Source organism: Pogonomyrmex barbatus, unplaced genomic scaffold (genome assembly GCF_055798465.1).
Source record: "Pogonomyrmex barbatus isolate J1 unplaced genomic scaffold, ASM5579846v1 scaffold3, whole genome shotgun sequence".
NCBI classification, from domain to species: domain Eukaryota; kingdom Metazoa; phylum Arthropoda; class Insecta; order Hymenoptera; family Formicidae; genus Pogonomyrmex; species Pogonomyrmex barbatus.
In genome coordinates, this window is record NW_028297127.1 from 20,417,570 (window position 1) to 20,437,412 (window position 19,843).

General features: G+C 37.3%; 1 protein-coding gene and 1 long non-coding RNA gene across 16 annotated transcripts in view; both read left to right on the plus strand.

The window, feature by feature from the left end:
* The window catches only part of LOC105430832 (serine/threonine-protein kinase MARK2), an 84,582-nt gene that overhangs the window by 50,293 nt on the left and 14,446 nt on the right, over positions 1-19,843 (plus strand). For 7 of the 15 annotated variants that reach the window (XM_089079167.1, XM_089079176.1, XM_089079177.1 and 4 more), the window contains exons 2-11: positions 6,140-7,078; positions 8,424-8,715; positions 14,684-14,899; positions 15,218-15,596; positions 15,674-15,909; positions 16,050-16,161; positions 17,094-17,206; positions 17,302-17,503; positions 17,894-18,091; positions 18,694-18,895. In XM_089079167.1, the coding sequence (XP_088935293.1) occupies positions 6,324-7,078; positions 8,424-8,715; positions 14,684-14,899; positions 15,218-15,596; positions 15,674-15,909; positions 16,050-16,161; positions 17,094-17,206; positions 17,302-17,503; positions 17,894-18,091; positions 18,694-18,895 (2,705 nt within the window). In that variant the 5' untranslated portion in view covers positions 6,140-6,323. The remainder of the gene's footprint in view (positions 1-6,139; positions 7,079-8,423; positions 8,716-14,683; positions 14,900-15,217; positions 15,597-15,673; positions 15,910-16,049; positions 16,162-17,093; positions 17,207-17,301; positions 17,504-17,893; positions 18,092-18,693; positions 18,896-19,843) is intronic. The other 8 variants (XM_089079170.1, XM_089079181.1, XM_089079179.1 and 5 more) reach the window with 5 other exon arrangements.
* On the plus strand, positions 1,958-6,010 carry LOC148936142 (uncharacterized). The gene is made up of 2 exons (XR_016139788.1): positions 1,958-2,958; positions 5,693-6,010. It is a non-coding gene; the product is annotated as an uncharacterized LOC148936142 (long non-coding RNA).

Here is a 19,843-nt window from a genome sequence, read left to right on the forward strand (position 1 = left end):
CATCCGTTTTTAACCTTCAGTAAAGTGTGTCCCGATCGCCCGGATATTCGCGTGTTATTTCGCACTTCTGAAAATAATCTCTCTATTCTTTTCTTCTAATTTACCTCGCTGACATAAGCGAGGATAATAATTATACCGTAATCGTGTGGGAAAATTTAGCAGAACCGATAACTTCTGTGAAACGTCGTTGGTTCAGAAAAACGTTTTTCTCGTTGTTGGATAACGTTAATTACATAAGCCATATATATCGTGGCTCTTTTTTTAATTATTTCTGCGATATTTATTGGAACGTGTTAATTAATTTACACGGTGAAATTTATCATTCGAGTACCACCTCTCGACCCATCCTTACCTCACGCTCGGCCACGTCATACCCCTGCTTTCTCGACCGCAAATCCTCGTTTGCTGACGAGGCCGGTCATTTTGTCGCTTTTTCTGCGGCCCTCTAACGAGTAAGTTCTTCGCCGGTATGCAACGGCGCGACGGCACGTCGGTGCATTGCGTGTCGCACGCGAAAGCTCTGAACAATGCAGCAACGCTCCGACACGGCCAGTACGTATATACGTGTACACGTTCGTAAGTTTTTATCATATCGCGAGCGAACCGCAGTAACGGACAAATTTATCAATTTGTCCGCGGCCGCAAGGGAGAAAACTGAAGAACGCGAACGAAAGAAATTTGAAGGAAAACTTTCAAGTAACATTTTTTATTATTATTGTATTATTTCATTGTATTATTTCGTCGAAGCAACGAAGCACGATGCGATCTTGTTTGTTGCATGTTGATTCGAATTTCATCACCGTTGTTGACCGTGATTCTACTCGGTACTTCGTGATATACATGTAGCTTCACCATTTGCATAAAAAAAAATTAGAATTTTTTATTTGTCCTTCCGCGGACATGCAACACACTTAAAAAAAAAAAAAAAAACAGGCTTCTTCGAGCATTCCAATGAGGAAGGATGAAGAGGAGTGCGGCATGAAGCTTCTATCTATCGCGGATCAGCGGCATTACTCTGTCGTCTAATGATTAATGATCTCTCGCTTTCTTACCTGCTTGCTTATAACTCGCTGACACTGACATTATGTCCCGACAAAAGTCTGGCGAGCGTCCAAAATCCTCCCGAACGTGCTTTATGACACAGTTTAGAAACATTAAACTGCTAAATTTGTTCGTTCGAGTGTAAGACGAAGAAGAGTGAAGTATCGAGCCGTTCTCGACTGTCCTCAGAACTATTCTGATCGACGTAAATTATCCAGATAATTACGACGCGTAAGGATGCTTTGCGATGTATTTTACGAACTGCTTGTCATAAATGTCGTACAGCGTTTTTTATATATCCTAACAACTGATATTATATAATTCTATATTTTTGATAAATCAATTTTTATGAAAACAGTTAATACGACAATTTTGAAGAATTTTAAATTTCGAAATATATCTAGTATTCGGAAAATACACGAAAAATGAAATTTTATATTTATTTTCCAGAGATTTAGTAGAGCTTATCTCAAAGATACTTTTTATCATGCTTGCGTTACGAGGCGTGGCAAGTAGTTTCGAAAAGCTACGAGCGGATAAAGGCGCGAAAGAGTACGAAACACGCATTTGAGCTTATTAGATAAACGAGGAACGTACGCGATTTAAGTGACTCGGTTAATTCGCATGCATCTGTGTCTATTACGACATTTTACGACATATATACATATATGTAAATTTCACGTTCCTATCTCCCACTTGTTTTAACTCCATTTATTAAGTTGCGTAATAAATTTCGCCGCAGCTGCATCAGCAATCGTTTTAAAGTCACGGCGAACCGTGGAAAGCGTTGATTTGTAAATAATGCAAAATTATTCGTGAGATACTTCTTACGATTTAAATTTACAATTAAATTGACGCGGATTATTTACATACTGATCCAGTTTTATCGTTTCTCAGTTTCGTTTCGGGATCTCTCTTTTCTCTCTCTCTCTCTCTCTCTCTCTCTCTCTCTCTCTCTCTCTCTCTCTCTCTCTCTCTCTCTCTCTCTCTCTCTCTCTTTAGAGATACTAAAATACTTTTTCACCGACAGTTCACTTTCTTAACAACTCGTTTCACTATAATCAATTAAATCGGATTTTTAATATTTCAAAGTAATATAAAACCATTTTACTTGAGAAAAAAATTGCGAGATTTCATTTACATCTCGCAGTTTTATTGCTCGCCATTATCGTATGACACATTCCTGGTCTCTCGATAACTCACAACACCAACACCGGAAAATAATAATTTACGCCGCTTTTACGCTTCAGTACAGCACTCATTTCTCGATATATTTTATCGGCCCGTGGTTCCACGCGTACAATATATATATAAGATTCTCGACGCGACGATCGTCAGTGCTGGGTGTTAGGTAGACAGGTTATCGCTTATCAGCATCTACCGCTGATAAAACGGCGTAACGAAGTCGAGTTGGCCGGTCCCGAGGCGCTTATCGTCGTCGCTCGAGAAATGGATCCAGTTCTTCACAACCGGCCGTTGTCCATGCAACCTTTTGGTACCGCCTTTCTTTCGTTCCTTCGCTCCTCCATTTTTTTCTCCTTTCTCGAGATTAACATTCTCGCGAGAGAGAGAGAGAGAGAGAGAGAGAGAGAGAGAGAGAGAGAGAGAGAGAGAGGGATCAAGTGCAAAGTGAATTTTCGTGTGTTGTACGTGTTGTGTGTTGAACGAAGACTTTGCGCAGGTGTAACTTTGTGTGTAACTTATGTACGTGACGCGTTGCGAGTGGCACGGATTGTGCGTGTGACACGAAACTGATAGCGTGCACGATCGCGTTATCGATGGAAATTTATATTCCACGGTTTCTTCAATTATAAATTTTTATCCCGTGAAAAATATACGCTCGCTTTTTTTTATATCCCGCCACGTCGTTATCGAGTAGAGCTCGTCGCGCCCGAGTGCCGGCTGCACATTTAACCGGTAAAAGGAAATTTGTCGACGTAGATACTCTCTTTCTCTTTCGGAGAAGTACTGACGTAACGCCTTCTAAAAACCGTTAACTTAATGCTGCGAGTACATGAAGCGTATTGCACTCGATATGCTTTCAGACTCTATATAAATTTCGCAATTTTCTTAGAAAATCTTAGACAGCTGTCTTCTTGAATCTTTCTTGAATTGAAATAGAAATTTTCATTTCTATTTTATGCATTTCTTCAATTTTTTTTTTTTTTTTTTTTCATTGTCCTAGAATTTTGTTACAATATTTTTGTAGTCACCGCGTAAACTAAATAACATTTCACGAATCGAAAACTTTTGTGCATTTGCGGTCATCCGGAAAAGTTTTATGATATAGCAATTACTTCTTAATCACGGGAAGAGAAACGGTCGGTGTTGCGAGATCGCTTCTGCGAAGCGATGGGAATCTCGCATTGTTGTTGGATACGTTTATACAGCAATTAATAAGCACGAAGACAGAGATCTGCATCGAACCTCTTTGTTTAAGAACGCCTCTTTAGGTCGCGATGATTGCACTATTGCCTTAGGCAATTATGCGCTCCGCCGGAACTCTTCCTTCTCAGCCTTCGTGAAAAAGATTCCCTTGAAACGCCTTGCAATGCAAAGCAATTCTGCACTAGAAAGCCGATCTATAGGATCTACAGGATCTTCTCTTTGCATATCCTTTCAGTTTTATCCAGACGTAACTTTAGCAAAATTTAAAAAGTTGATATTTGCTTGAATTTTATGTTATTTGTCAAAGTATTACGAAAATATATGAACTGTTCAAGGAAGTGTTTGTTCAAGAGTCTGTAGAATTTTCTGTACTTTGGAGAAGGATCACAGTTAATCTGAGACACCCAGTATTATATCTGTGATCTGTAAATCTCCTTGTTCTCCACACTCTATCTGGTCCGTTCGCGATTTATGACTATCGCTCCGTTGAAAAATATCCGTCGGTGTTTGCGTCGGTCGTTCGACAAGTTTTCTTCGACATCTTTCAATGAATTAGTCATATATATACTATATCTTGATGAATAATCGGAAATTTTAATTGACCTGCGTTAATTGAACACTCATCACGTTTTATTAAACTTAGTACGTTTTATTAAAATTGAACATCTCGTAGATTTATTAAGCACAATTCTTCTTTTATTAGTTTCTTTTTCAGTCTGTCTATCTTTAGATATCTGCAATCAAAAAGATATCGTTATCACCTTTTAATCTTCTAATCTACCACGCGATGCGGTATTCGCAAGTGTATTAGCTGATATAGATCCTTTTGTTAAATTTTTTACACAGAATATGGAAATTCCAAGATACTCATAAATTATTATTTATATGATTATCTATATTGAAGATACAATAATTTATTAAAAGTTAATAATTTATTAAAAGTATGTATACTTGGTCATGCATATTCTAATATATTAAATTCAAGAATCGAAAATATACGCATTTTATAATCTAAATAGTATTAGATACAACTGATCATTCTGCAGTCATATATTCACGATAATTAGTTTCATCATTCGAAGCCTCTTATTAATATCGAGGATTATTGGCAGAACGACTAATCATCAGTCGAATCTCCTCTCGTCGAATCTTCCAAATCGCCATAAGCTTTTCATCCATGTACACTCGAAATAGCGTTCAATTTCCCTCTGGCAAAACAACTTCCCGATCCTTCCACCCATCGAGGGAGTCAGTTCGCCCCTTTCTAGACTTCGTCTCGATTCAATCTCGAAGCAAATTTCCGCCTGACTACTTCATCTAAGAGAATCTACGAACGGAAATGCCTTTCGTGGAGCACAAAAATTCGTTTATATTTGCTATTTTGTTAACCATGTGGTTCATTCGAGGAAATGTATCACAGTGGGAAAGAAAATTAATATCAGTCAATAGTCATCTGAATTTTTATCTATTTTTTTTTTTATCTATTTATACATAAGACTGCATTTTGAAAATCTTAATACCTAATAATTTAATTGAAATAACTAGTAAATACGATTATTAAATATAAAAAGTGATTTGATTATGAGTGGATACAAATTGTTTATTTCGAGAATAATTTTACGAAATTAATGTATGATAAACGTTATTTATTATATTTTCCTTAATTCTGAATTGATAAATTTGAATCTTATAAAATGTAAATTATTAACAATTTTAACCGTTAAAAAATATTTTACATTTCATCATTTTTGAATTAAATCGTATCTTTCGAAGCAAAACTAGTAAAACTAGTAAAACTTATAAGTACAGATGTCCTTATTATCATGTTAAAATCAATATGTACGTAGTATGACGTGTGGCTTTACTTGATATCTCGATATATTCTCGATCGCCTCGAATAAAAGTTTTTATGATATTCGTTGAAATGTTGAACAATATCCGTAGAATATTGTTCTTTTCTTCGTTGAAAAAGTTTAATTAACGAATCAATATTAAATTTATTTGCTTCGCTTATTGCTTGATTTAACAAGCAATAAACGATATTCATATTTCGTGATTAATATATAATGATATAGAGAGAAATCAAAATTTATTTATATTATTTTTATGTAAATTTAACGATTTATTGTTGTTCAATTATTAAAAGTACTTTTTGTAATAAATTCTATAATTTTTCAATGTCTATACCTTTCGTACAAAATATCGTGCGAAAATTTTCCAACGTGCTGACGCATTTGACTTAACGACAGTTTTGTTCTGCTAGATTGTCATTATGTAATAGAGAGAGAGACGTCTGAGTCACACATAGATACAGACATACACATGTTTACAATTCTCTGAGCTTTACCCAGTCATCATCTACTTGCATTAAACCGCGGTAATCCACGAGATTGCAAGCCTCCCTGCGTATCTATCTGCTTTATTGTCTACAACATTACGAACATTGCAAAAAGAGGCGATACAGCGCCGGTGCTCAATAAAGCTTTATTCCTCTGTCTACAAAAAAAAAAAAGCCTGTACACGTGCCGCTTGTTTGCTTATCGATACATGTGATTGTAAAATTGAGAAAAAAAAAAAAGAAGTGTGGAGGAAGAAAGAGGGAATCGACTGAGTTATGGTTCTGGGTTCTGTGTGATCTGCTCTGTTCAGCGATAATCGTCGCAGTGCTTGACGCCTTAAAAAGAAAAACACGCGTCTTCTTCTTCGACAGAAACTAAATCCTCTGTGCAACGTCAGCGACCGGTTTGGCTGTTGAATCGATGTTGAAGGCTTATCAGCGACCGATACGTTATCTACGAAGGATCGTCTTGAGAAGACGGGATCGGAAGGGAGAGCCCAAGAGGAAACAACGGCGAGCAATTCCCGTCTTCGTTCCCACGTGAGAGATCCCCTCGATGATGGACGATCGAGAGAGTCCGTTTGTGCGAACGCAGGCCAGCAGAAGCCTGATTCGGCCGCAGGCAGGTGCGCGAAAGTTCCTAACGCCGCCGTCGCCCGCGGAAAGGGTGGTGCGTCAATTGGTAAATCGACAAACCGCCGACGAATCGGAAGCGATGAACCGGATGGGCATGCCGAAACGGCTGTCGGCGCCGCACGCACCCTTGGAGGGCCTGAAGCAGTGGGAACTGATCGAGGGTGACAGGGGTCTGCGAGTGGTTGAGAAGCGGACCGGTGGCTTGAGTCCGATCAGGCCCAAGGAGATGGTGGCCCCAGCCGCGAGTCCGGTCTACAGTCGCGCTCCGGTGTCCGTAAAGAGGCTTCTCAGCGACACGAATGTGGACGCGAATCTGGAGAAGTTGAGGGCCTTCAACGAGTCGAAGATTATCCAACCGCTCGGGCCTCCGTTTGTCCAACAGCAGCGGACGACGGAATCACCGGCGCCATTCACCCCGCAATCGGCGGAGCCCAAGGCGCCGCTTAGTCTCGATTTGATTCTGAAGCAACAGCGAACAGCACCGGCGAAACCGGCGGTCGAAAGTACCGACATGTTGCAACGATTGGAGCAGCAAGTCAAGGCCATTGAGATGGGCACGATCGCCGCGAGGACACGTCAGCCGGAGAACAGCTTGAACTTTGGAGGGGAAGTCCAGCTTAGATACCGGGAGCACGAGGATCTGCTGCGAAACGTCACCGACGACGAGGCCGAGGGGTAAAATACATAACACTCTGTCTGCATCATTATATCATTGATCATCATGTCTGATACTTTTCGCACCGGATACATTATTCGAACGTCTGACTGTATATCTTCTCTTGTTTTTTTTTTGTTTTTGTTTTGTTTTTTTTTTTTGTGTAATTCAAAAGTAGTCTTGAAGCGATGAGGAAATTTTTCATCGAAGAAAAACAGTAGTCACTACATTAAATTCTAGTCTAAAGACTAGAACTCTTTATGATTTTACGATCAATCTATGATAATCATTTTCATTGAGAAGCAAGAATATCAGTCAGGGAAATATCAGTTATTAGAAAACGAATAATTTATCTTTATCTAGACAAAGAGATTGATCGCGTTTCGAAACTTAATATCATCCACCTACGTGATCTCGTGTCTCGATCTTCGCATCGGGAAGTTCGAGCCGTATGGATATGTCAATCCGGTCAATATCCGAGAAACGTATACGGACACGCACACACGATCGAGTTATCACATTTACAGAGCGACGATAGCCTTAGTGATAATTGAGGAAATCGTCGTCCAACCTCCGCCTAATCCTCGTCGCCGTGCCGATTACCTACACGCCTGATTCGCACAATTGACCGTCCGATTTACCCACCCACACGTGTCCCTTTCCTCCGATGCAATTGGCATTTAGTTTACGCAATGTCGCAACCGTGTTCATTTCAGTCGGTGATTTCCGTCGGTCGGTTTGTCGCCATTTATTACACGCCCAACCGGGAGAGATCCTGCGAAGTGGCGCGCATTGCTAGATGTTTCGATGGACAGATGTACCGGGTGTGTCACACCCGACTAGCTCGCAAAATATCGCACCGATAATTGGAGTCTGATTTTATTTCGATAAAAGAATATCGAGATAATAAATTGCTGAATGATCGAAAATAAGCAATTCCGCGCGAATTATATCCATCGATCTGTAAACAGATAACAGAAATGTTATTTTCCGGTTTATTTCGAGTAGACTTTGTCGTAACAATATTATATTTTAATCGAAGATATTTCGATACTGAGAAGTTTAAAGATTATTATAAAAAAAAGTTTATTATAAAAAAAAGTGTTTACAGCCATATTTGTCTCGAAACACACGATTCTCCTTATCTCTCTTGAAACGATCTCTCTCTCTCTCTCTCCACACCATCCAGATATACATCATCATAAAAAAAAAAACCATCTAAATTCCAACAACAACGTAATAAAAAAACATCTAAACAGACATAAAAATCTATTCGATCATTTAACGACTGTCATTCTCGCGACGTCTCACGAAACGTCGAAGGAAGAATCATTATGACGAACGAATCGTAATAAAAAAAAAAAGGGCCTCGCTGTTGCAACGTGGGGACGCGACGCGGAATTCCACCGGAAACGCCGGCATCGCTCCAAAGAAGCCCACCGTTAAGTTGTCCAGGACCGCCTCGGACACGCGACGCGGACAAGAAGTCGAGATGAGGCCGCAGTCCAGGATGCCGCAAACTCGCGCGATCGTCCGACCGATAGTTCCTAAGAAGGATCATCAGCGTCATCAGCAACCGCAACAGGAGAACAACGCCGTGGCCGTCCCGCTCAGGCCGTTGTCAGACATGCAGAAGGGTATTCCGAGCGAGAAGGAGGTAGATATATAATATGTATATATATATACGTATAGGCAGAGCATTATCGCTCACATCGTCAAAAGCGTTATCGGGGACCATTGACGTCTTGTCAATAAAATGATTTTTATCTAATTTAAGGAAAGCGGCACTTTCCGATCGTGAAATAATTTAGACTGCGTATGATATTACGCAGTTATCGGTAACTTTTATCGAGAATTATCTAGCGATAATTCGTGCGAAATCGCCATCGGGTCGAGTACTTGGATATTAAGAAAATAATAAGTGACGTAAGGGAACAATGTTGAAAAAAAAACGATCCGCAGCGCGATCACGCGCGGATTTTACACTCGTGTATCAACGATGTGATGACACCCTCGCTACCGAGCCTAATATAACGAGTGGCAACACAAATGTAGTTCTACACTTACGTCACGCGCGCGCGCGCGCGCGCGCGCGCGTGTGTGTGTGTGTGTGTGTGTGTGTGTGTGTGTGTATGACTCGTCCGCGGCTCATTCGTCCGGCCTGAAATAATCCGGATGACTTCCTCGCTTCGTCGATGCGCCATACGTTGCGACGATGTCATCAACCTACAACCTGCCGAAGTCAATTAAGCTCGATACTGAATACATACATTTCCAAATGCCTCGAAAAATTTAAATAGACTTCTTCTTTTGCTCTTTTTTTTTCCCCCCTTGAAAAATATTTATGCAAAGTACATATACACGACTCTTTGGACATAAAACGTAAAAACTGTGCAAATAAAATATACATTTATTTTTCTTCTAAAAGTATATAAATTAAATGAATTTAAATTTTAATTATTTTAATCTAATTGCTTTTGAGCGCATTAAACACGTTTTTCTCGATAATTAACAAAAAGTATCGAGGATAGTTTACAAAAAATGTAGTTTTTACACACAGAACTTTTTTACATATGTCAAATATAAAAAGTATTGCTTTTAATATCGTGCATCATTGTGATCTCGATAAGCCGGCTAAAACGAAACTTTATTTTTACATCTGTATCAACTTTTGCATCGTTCCATAAAACAAAATTTCACTTTGTGCACCTTGTGAAAGCGGAAGAGCTTTGTTTTACATTTATACCGTCTATATATCTCGCTATTTCCTCGCTATTTTCCATGTTTTATGAAAACACATCATAAATCATAGTCTTTGAAAAATATAGAAATCCAGTCACTATACAAGTATTTCGTGAATTTTATTGAAATCGGTAATGTTTTTAATATAAAATAAATAATTTCCAATTATAGTATGTGAAATATAATCAAAGTTAATAAAAAGTATTTAACAATGCAAAATTTAATAATATAAACTTTAATTAACTGAAATCAATAATATTAATTAAGCCGGGATAATTACAATTTTTATTGCAATTAAAACGGTACATTGATAAGAGTAGTGCGTATATTTAATGATAATAAATTATTTATAAAATTGAGTTTTATTTCTAGTAATGTTTATTTATTTTATTATATTTATTCTTTATATTATTGTATGTATATATTTGTATGTATATATTTGTTTATTCTAATCGCGATATATAAATAGCTTTACAACTTTGCTGAAAAGGTCGATGGTCTATAATTAATATATTATTAATTTAGATAAATTCAAATATGTTGAATTATTCATAAAATGCATTAAAGCGGAAGAGAGAAAACGGCTTTATCAATTGAGAAGAGACTATTCGCTCTTTCATTTAATAGGACATACAAACGGAACTCCGCGATTTATTTGCCAACTCATGTGTATGCGATTCTGTTTTCCGCAAAAGAATTCGCCTTAACTTGAATCTATTCTTATCTGCCTTTTGCGTGGAATGGATGTCCACGACTCTTCTCTTGTCGTTACTTTTCGGTCGATTGATCAGCTGACGGAACGCGCTCGCTTGCCGTTGCTCCTTTCAGAAACTTCGATTTTTATCATCTTTATACTTATTCTCGAGCATCTTTGCCTAAGTCACCGAGAAAAGGAATCAATCGCTTTGGCGAGTATAAAAATAAAAACTTATCATAACTTTGCCTCCGCAATGTTATTCGAATGAAACTTATCTTTTTTATAATCACCACAATATTATGGCTATTTGCTCCAATTTAATTTACTTCCTTCATCCACGCTCTAAAATCTTATACCGTGACTACTACCGACTATACTATTGTCATGATTTAAAATAACGCGAATAATAATGTTTCGTAACGTTTATTTTTTTCTAATTATTCTTTTTTACCTACGTATAAACGATATTTTAAGCTATGCACTCTATATATAATCCTTTTAATTCGTTTTTACATAAAGATTGAACGAAACTTAATTGACGCAAGCTATCGTTTAATCACATTCAATACACTATCAGTGTCATATATAGCGCTGGACTGTATGTTCCGATAATCTTCTCGATGTTCATGGCAGCAGTCTGATTTGAGCGGCTGACGAGGCGAAAACTTGTTAGGTAGGAGGACGATAAAGGTGAAGATGTGGCATCCCACTCTTTACGTCCCACAAATGTGTGCGTCACCATCGGGATATGTATATATCGATATCTTGGAACTAAAGCAGTCGATTATTTCTCTCGTAGATAACTTTTGAAGGCTGAATTTTTCTTTCCTTTGATTTTTTTTTCTTCTCTGAAATATAAAACAATTGTTTTTTTTTTTTTTTTTTCAGTGTACTTAAAAAATTATATTAGAAACAATTGTCTGTTCTACAGTGTTAATTAATCCTAAGGAAAAAGCTGTATCTCTTACAACTGATGTTAAAAGATTTTCTTTAAAACGCGCCGATTGCGCTCTGCGATCCGATCAGCTGACCAGCCTAAAACCCTCTGGTGTCTCGGCTGAAAGGGTAGTACACGGAACAAATATGTGTTGGTGGTTCCCACTTTCCGCGACGCATGCGTCCCCCTGTCGAGGAGGGGGTGGCGGAGAAGGTGGGCGAACGACGCCGAGGCTAGGCATTCAAGGGTGGTTCTCTCGCACGTTTCCACCGGAGGGGGTGGCGGCGCGCCGTGTATTGATTCTGCCTTCGCATCCCTCGACTGTATGGTCTCTTCTCCGAGGGGTGGCTCGTTTCGAGGGTGAAAAAGGGAGAAGGCAGTCGCGCACGGTCGTCGTCGTCGACGTCGACGACGACCAGAGCAACCGTCTCGCGTTTCTCGCGATCGTCGCCCCTTCTCGTCGCTCTCTTTCTCTCTCTCTCTTATTAGAACACGATGAGGTGGTGCTTGACGATTGTGACGGGTGAACGGGGAAGATCCGCGAACAGTGACATCGCCTTTGCCCTTGACATCAGCACGAAGATCCTCGCTGACAGCGGGTCTTTCGTGGAGAATTCGTCGTGAGGACACCTAGTGTGATGTTGAAACTTTTATCGAATTTTACAGTTTCGATAGGGTTTCCCTTCTTCCCCCCCCCCTCCCTCTCTCTCGCCCCACGAAAATCTTCTAATGTGCTCATTACTAATTCGTGATCGTGTTTTGATGAAATGTTAGTGAACTATATCGTCTGTGATGGATCGACGTTAGATGTGAACTATATTGACGAGGGATGGTACCGCTGACGTCCTCAGGTCCTATCTCGCTAACGTTGAAGGTTGAGATAGCGATTAGAGTGGTCAGTGACGTCTGAAAGAATAACAATATATGTGACACGCCTTCGCAGAGATATATCCTTGGATTCGATTGCGACCGAATCGGGAATGGATTGACAAATAACAGGAGCGATCTGCATATCTACGTTCCAAGTTATTTTTATTGAGACAAAGTCTCAGAAGCTTTGTTGTTTTATCCGTTCGCGAAATTACATTCCGCAAGAGAAACAAAACTTTCTGAAAGGGAATAAATATTCAAGTAACGTAAACTACTCCGGTTGACTATACAATATCGTCTTCGAGAAAATTCGATTTTTCCTGTTCACAATCGTCAATACTAGTACAAAGAATGTAATACTAATGAAATCTATCGGGCCATGATGTTCATCGCGGAATTATATCACGTATTTTATAAACTATCCGCGTGGTGAAGCAAATAGAGAGAGTTATCAATGTAATTCAGATAACGTTGGCGCCCCCCGAAAGGGAAGTGTCCCTTTAAAATCGCAACACCGCAAGTTCACGGATATAATCCGTTTGTTTCCTCGGTGGAGCTCGAGGCTCGCGAGGCCAGCGAGACAGATGATAGCGATATAGCAATTGGTTTATCATCAAAGTACAACGGCGGATTTTTATATAAGACACCGCGTATATCTCAGTAAAATGACCCAACGCGGTGATACGTGCCGCGAGTTGACTCATCGCTCGACTTTCCAAAACGATCGACCACAGAGACCGCACTCGAACATTTGAAAATCATTGATTGCCATCGAAGAGCCGAGAGTTAAATTAGCCCTAAGATTGTTTAAAAAAAAAGGAAGGTATCCGTGAGAGAAACGACGTGACTTGCTGCGTCCACGTGGAAGGAGGGGGGAGGGGGAGGGGAGCAGTAACGGAAGATTGAAGAACGAAGTGAGGCGGGATTGAGAGATTTAGTCTCTCGATTTATAATCTGCGTTTGAACTTTTCTTCTATGCGCTCGATCAATCTGCCGTTTAGATATCGCGCGCATGCGAGCGCGCGGAAACCGCCGTTCGCCGTTCGTCGGATCCATCGTCGATCCGTCGTCCATTGATCGTTCTGCTGAGACTCGCGAGCAATCAAACTGGCGGCCTCTAAGGTTGCAGCCGCCACCAACTCGCGCAAGATGGTCACGCGTGGCCTCCTGCGGGTAATAATACCAAAATCCAGCAATATGAATTCTCAGATCGATTATTATATTATTCTTTTTTTTTATCTTCTCATTTTTTTTTTTTTTTTTTCATGCATGCGCGTTAATATTTTTTATTCGTAAATAGACAAACAGCTTTTTCTTTCAAATCCTTGACACTTCGAAAGACGCATATCTGACTTGTCGAGCGCAGCGTATTCCAATACCTCATAAATACAACCGTCTCGTCGATTTTTTTTTTTTTTTTTTTTTTTTTTTTTTTTTCCATTAGAGATAGGCAGTGGGAAGTATTAAAAATACGCGATGCTGACGTGGCGCAGCGGTTGGCCTTGCGATTAACGCGAAGGAAATGTTCAACGTGTTCCATTCGAAATGATCTGTATCTAGTGCACTTTTAACGAGGTTTAATTAATTCCATTGTCAATGGCCGTAATCGCTGTGCCTGGAAGTGTCAAGTGTGCGGCCGTGCGTGCAGATGCGCATATACATAAATAAAACGTGAAAATCTTCTCCCTCCTCGCGCGAGGAGGAGGGAGAAGATCCGCGATTTCTGTAGCATTCTCGAGGAAATGCACGCCAAACTCTTAACGAGCATTTGCTCCGAGTATTTCTCGCGCTTCATTCTCGCGACTTTAAACGCCACGCTCGGAGATGCGAGACCCGAGTTTCTGAAATAGTTTGCTATTTACGATGCAACTTTGCATGGCGTTCTCTCGTTTCTCGAAATAAATTAGCCGCATGGCGCAGGGTAGTATATTCAAAATAATTTTCAAGTTATCGAATTTAGATTACATTATGTAAGCGTTAAACTTTTCGAAATCGGAGTAGTGATGTTCCACTAATTCCAATTTTAATATGTCTATACGCGTACATTTATTAATTTTATTTCATCAGAAATTATATATATATATATAGCATGTATGGTACATATTTTGGTTTATTTATTTAATAGCTTTATTTAATAGCTGAAAAATTAGTTGTATATGACTTTAATATTTTGATTTCTGAGTATAATCGGAATTATAATTATACAGAGATATATATATATATATAAAACTATTACGAATATATAATAAATAAACGAAATCGTATTTGCAATTAATTTTACATGTAAAAATTGATACCAGCGAATTTTAAAGATACATTATCCCCGTTATTTATTCCATTATTTTGTTTGCTCACCGACCACGATCTCTTTTGTTACAGACGGGGGATGGCGTAGGGGTGTCGAGTAGCGGAGGTCGGCTCTCCTCGAGGAGTCGAACCTCCGAAGAACCTCATATCGGCAAGTACAAATTACTGAAGACCATTGGCAAAGGCAACTTTGCCAAAGTGAAGCTTGCTAAACATGTACCCACGGGGAAAGAAGTAGCCATCAAGATCATCGATAAGACTCAATTAAATCCCGGTAGTCTTCAGAAGGTAACATTATATTATATTTTTGTTTTTTAAACTTAACTATGACTTAAATTACTTGACTTAAATAAAAAAAAGATAGAAATTATAACATTGATCATTAGTTGAAATTTATTGATGTGATATACAATTGGCTAATTTAACTTGAAGACCAATATTGACTCATTTTGTATGCTAATATGTTTGTAAGAACTAAGTTAAGAAGAACTCTCATTGCTTGAGTCACATCACATTATCATAATTTGGTAGAAAAAAACTTCAAATTACACATACATCTCAGAAATGTAAATTGTGATTCATGCTGATGCGTCTGGGTAATTACAGCTGTTCCGAGAAGTCAGGATAATGAAGATGCTCGACCATCCAAACATAGTGAAATTGTTCCAAGTGATCGAGACTGAAAAGACACTGTACCTGGTAATGGAGTATGCCAGCGGCGGCGAGGTTTTTGACTACCTGGTCCTGCACGGGCGTATGAAGGAGAAAGAAGCAAGAGCGAAGTTCAGGCAGATAGTTTCTGCTGTGCAATACTGCCATCAAAAGAAGATCATTCACAGAGACTTAAAAGCCGAAAATCTGTTGCTCGATAGTGAAATGAATATCAAGATTGCCGATTTCGGTTTTAGCAATGAATTTACACCCGGTAACAAATTAGACACGTTTTGTGGTTCGCCACCGTACGCCGCGCCGGAACTTTTTCAAGGTATTCTCTCAGAGTGATTCATTCGCATTTGCATGCGAGCTTGAAATTGATTTGCATGATTTTTTTTTTATTTGTAGGAAAGAAATACGACGGTCCGGAAGTGGATGTGTGGTCGTTAGGTGTAATTCTGTACACATTGGTATCCGGCTCACTGCCTTTCGATGGTTCGACGTTGAGGGAATTGAGGGAGAGAGTCTTAAGAGGGAAATATAGGATTCCGTTTTATATGTCCACCGACTGCGAAAATCTTCTCAAGAAATTTTTGGTGCTCAATCCAACGAAAAGAGCCTCATTAGAGGTATGTGGGGATCAGGTTCGAATTGTATTTTATTCTTTTGAATTCTTTTTACCCTTTCAAGATAATTGATATTTTATCAAAACGTTTGTATAATATTTAATCACGAATAAGTCGTGTACAAGATAAAAAAAATTTAACAATTTTCATTGCTACAGAACATAATGAAGGATAAGTGGATGAATATGGGATACGAGGACGACGAATTAAAGCCGTACTTAGAGCCTGAACCAGATTACAGAGATCACAAGAGGATAGGTGAGTCTGCCAGTATGTACATAACACTTACTACTTACCGTTTTTATGTTTAATGTCACACCCGTTGTGAACATTTTATACAATGCGAGATCAGTGACAAAGATCAACTTCTTCTCGGTATATGTATGTATGTATGTGCTCTTGAACTGTATATTATGATCTCATAATTGTTTTAGTATGATGAATTTTTTTGTTACATAGTAGTTACATATTTTATTTAAAGATAATGTTCACATGATCGGGTGTCTCTTGTAGTTGAAAAATGCAATGTAATCATTATTAATATATTATTAAAATATATCAGACAGTCTTATTCAATATATTTCTGTTAGAAAATTGAATACAAAATTTAAGGATACGTACAATTTGAGATAACATTTTATTAAATTATATCAAAGAAGAGATTTGTAAATGTACATTTTCTATGTACCATGAAAATTTCATAATTTATTTTTATCTTTAATCTTATTTAGTCTGATATATTTATATCTGTGTGTATGTTTGTAATATGCTTCTAGAAAAATTTTTTTATTGCATGGAAATATGTCTTAATAGAAAAATAAAATTTCATTAACCAATGCTAAAAAATGTTAAAAATGAACTAAAACTATTTTTTAATGAACGAATGTTAAAATATGGACATATATATCATAAAGACGATAAGTTTAATCTTGAATAATTTATTATACACATATTTTGATATATATATATATATATATATATATATATATATATATATATATATATCAAAATATGTGTATAATAAATATATATATATAATATATATAATATGTATATATATATATATTAACTAGTATCTGTGTTATAATATGTAGAAAAGATTTTTATTTTATTTTTGCATCTTTTTGATTTATGAATATTGTCAAAAAATTATTCTGTACATCTAATAGATATGACTATGCCGCCACGCATTTTAATTTCAGAGGCCTTAGCCAGTCTGGGATACACTCGAAGTGAAATAGAAGATTCTTTAGGACAAGCGAAATATGACGATGTATTCGCCACTTACTTGCTCTTAGGCAGAAAAACGACAGATGTAAGTACACAATATATTGAAATTAATATATAATGTAATGTATATGGTTATATATAAAAATTGTCTATATTTTTCATGAATTTCTATTTGTACAGCCTGAAAGTGATGGATCACGATCAGGTAGTTCATTGTCGCTGCGTAACATTCCACCTCAAGTCAGTTCAGGTGGTGGAGGAGGAAGCAGCGGAGGAACAGGTGGCGCAGTACAGAGTCCATCTCACAGAGGTGTTCACAGAAGCATTTCTGCTAGCAATCCAAAACCCAGTAGACGGGCCTCGTCTGGTGGTGAAACTCTTCGTAAGTGTTATATCCGTTCGTTTTAATCATAATTTTTAAAATGCAATACGGCACTCTAAACTTTACCGTTAGATAACAAGCATGGATAAGGATATTTATCAAACTTGGGTAAGACCAGACATCTGTATACCTTGTGATTGAAAATTGTGAATTTCACGCAACAATTTTTGTATTCTTTGTTTATTTTTATCGGAAGAAAATAGTAGCTATTAGTTAGTAATATGTAATCACATCATTAAAAAAACTTAATTTGCATTTTAATATAAATATGTTGTATGGAATGTTGAGATATGGTGACAAAAGGCAGGATTGTTTATTGTATATATTTGTACAAATTATTACTATCAATATTGATTAAAGATTTTATTACATATTTTTTTTTCTTATTAGGACCTAGTCCAGGTAATGCAACGAATCACAATCATGCAACTGCGGTAACTGGTGGCGCAACTGTGACTGGAAGCGGTGGTAGTAATTTTAAACGACAAAATACTGTGGACGCAGCCACGATCAAGGAAAATAGTGCTCGTGTTTCTGCAAGTCGGCCCTCTGCTAAAAACAGTCAATCGCCTGCGCAAATAGATACTAGTGAGTTTTTACATTTTGTTCTTTATGTCTATTTTATGAGAAGACTCTTTCAATAGACATTATTTGTCTATGCCATGTTTTCTTCGTGATGCTTTAGCAAAGGTACTTCTTTGGATAAGGTTGCTTTGGATAAGGTTGCACTGGTTTAATAACCAATGTAAATTTCATCAAATTTACAATTTGTGATTTTATCTGTTATTTTTATGTTATTTGTATTTATATTACACTGTATTCATAAATCATAAATTTTGTCACGTACAATTTATGTATTAGTATACAATCATCTGTTGAAGGCTCTGGTCATACGTATGTTAATGTCGAATTGTCATACCTGTTTCTTATGTGTTTGTAAAATTAAACGCAAAATCATAGTATCCTAATTTTATATCATGAACATATATCCCTAAAATCATTTATCATTGTCCTTACAATGTGTTGACTGATACAAGAAAGTCATAGTTCACTTTATGTTTTCTTCTCTATATGGAAGCAGGTTAGACATGGAGGCTCATAATTTTTTCATGATTTGTTATCATATTTGTTATAATTTAAAGTATGTTGCTTTTTGTTTTGTGTTGAACCGTATCTAATGAGGCTTGCAGTGACGATGTTCATTCTAGGCGTGGGTACAAGTCCTGGTGGTAAAACACGGGTAGGCAAGAGCAACACAATGAACGCAGGGGTAGGTGGTGGTCGGCCTCTTACCTCACCTGCTCCTGGTTCTGTTGGTCGACGTAGTACCATCTCCTATGATCAAGCGAAAACATCATCATCATCTACTGAAAGAACCAACGAAGTATCCAGGTATAGTGATATCCAATTATTTTTACCTGAAATATACAATCTGTTTATAAAGCAGAACACAAATATAAATAAAATTAAATCTAGTGTTACAAGATTCTTCATTATATTTTTCTAGTATTATATATATATATATATATATATATATATATAAAATATTAGAGATATATATTAGAGATATATATATATATATATATATATATATATAGTAATATATATATATATATATATATATATATTACTTTTCGATAAATACTTAATATAAGGGATATTGGATGTGTATTTATTTTAGTCTTGTACACGATAGAAATTATAATAAATTCAATATATATAATTCATATTCACAAATTAAATTATAGTCCAATATCTCATTATCTATATGATTATATATATAAAATAAGAAGATTAGTGCATCTCGTGTTACGTTTTCTATCGACTTAACACTTTTACTTTCACTAACTGTAGACAACTGATTACTTATGTGTGTAAAGTACACTAGACTTTCAGTACACTTTCAAGAACGATTTTTGATAAACGAGTTGATAATAACAAAGTCTACCATTAAGAGCCCCGGGGAGTTTGTTTGTTGCATTGCTCTAGCATGTTGGCTGCTGCCTGCCAATCGTTCATTGCGACATCACTTTCTTTATAGCTTGACAGATATATCGAACGAAATAGTCCGATGTAACGATTATACACATGTACAGACGCTTGCTGAAATGATATCAAACCACAGTCACATCTACATATAACTCTGTTATTTCAAATATATATCTAGTCGAAAAGGTGTTTAGATACATTAACATCATCATACATTTTTTCATCCTTATGTTATAGCGTCATATTCTGTTTCTCTTATCATATGAATATTACGCGAGATTATATTAGCTACAGCAGTTAGTATTTTCAGCCTCCTTTTTCCATTCTTGTGATTCCCTTTTATATTCCTCG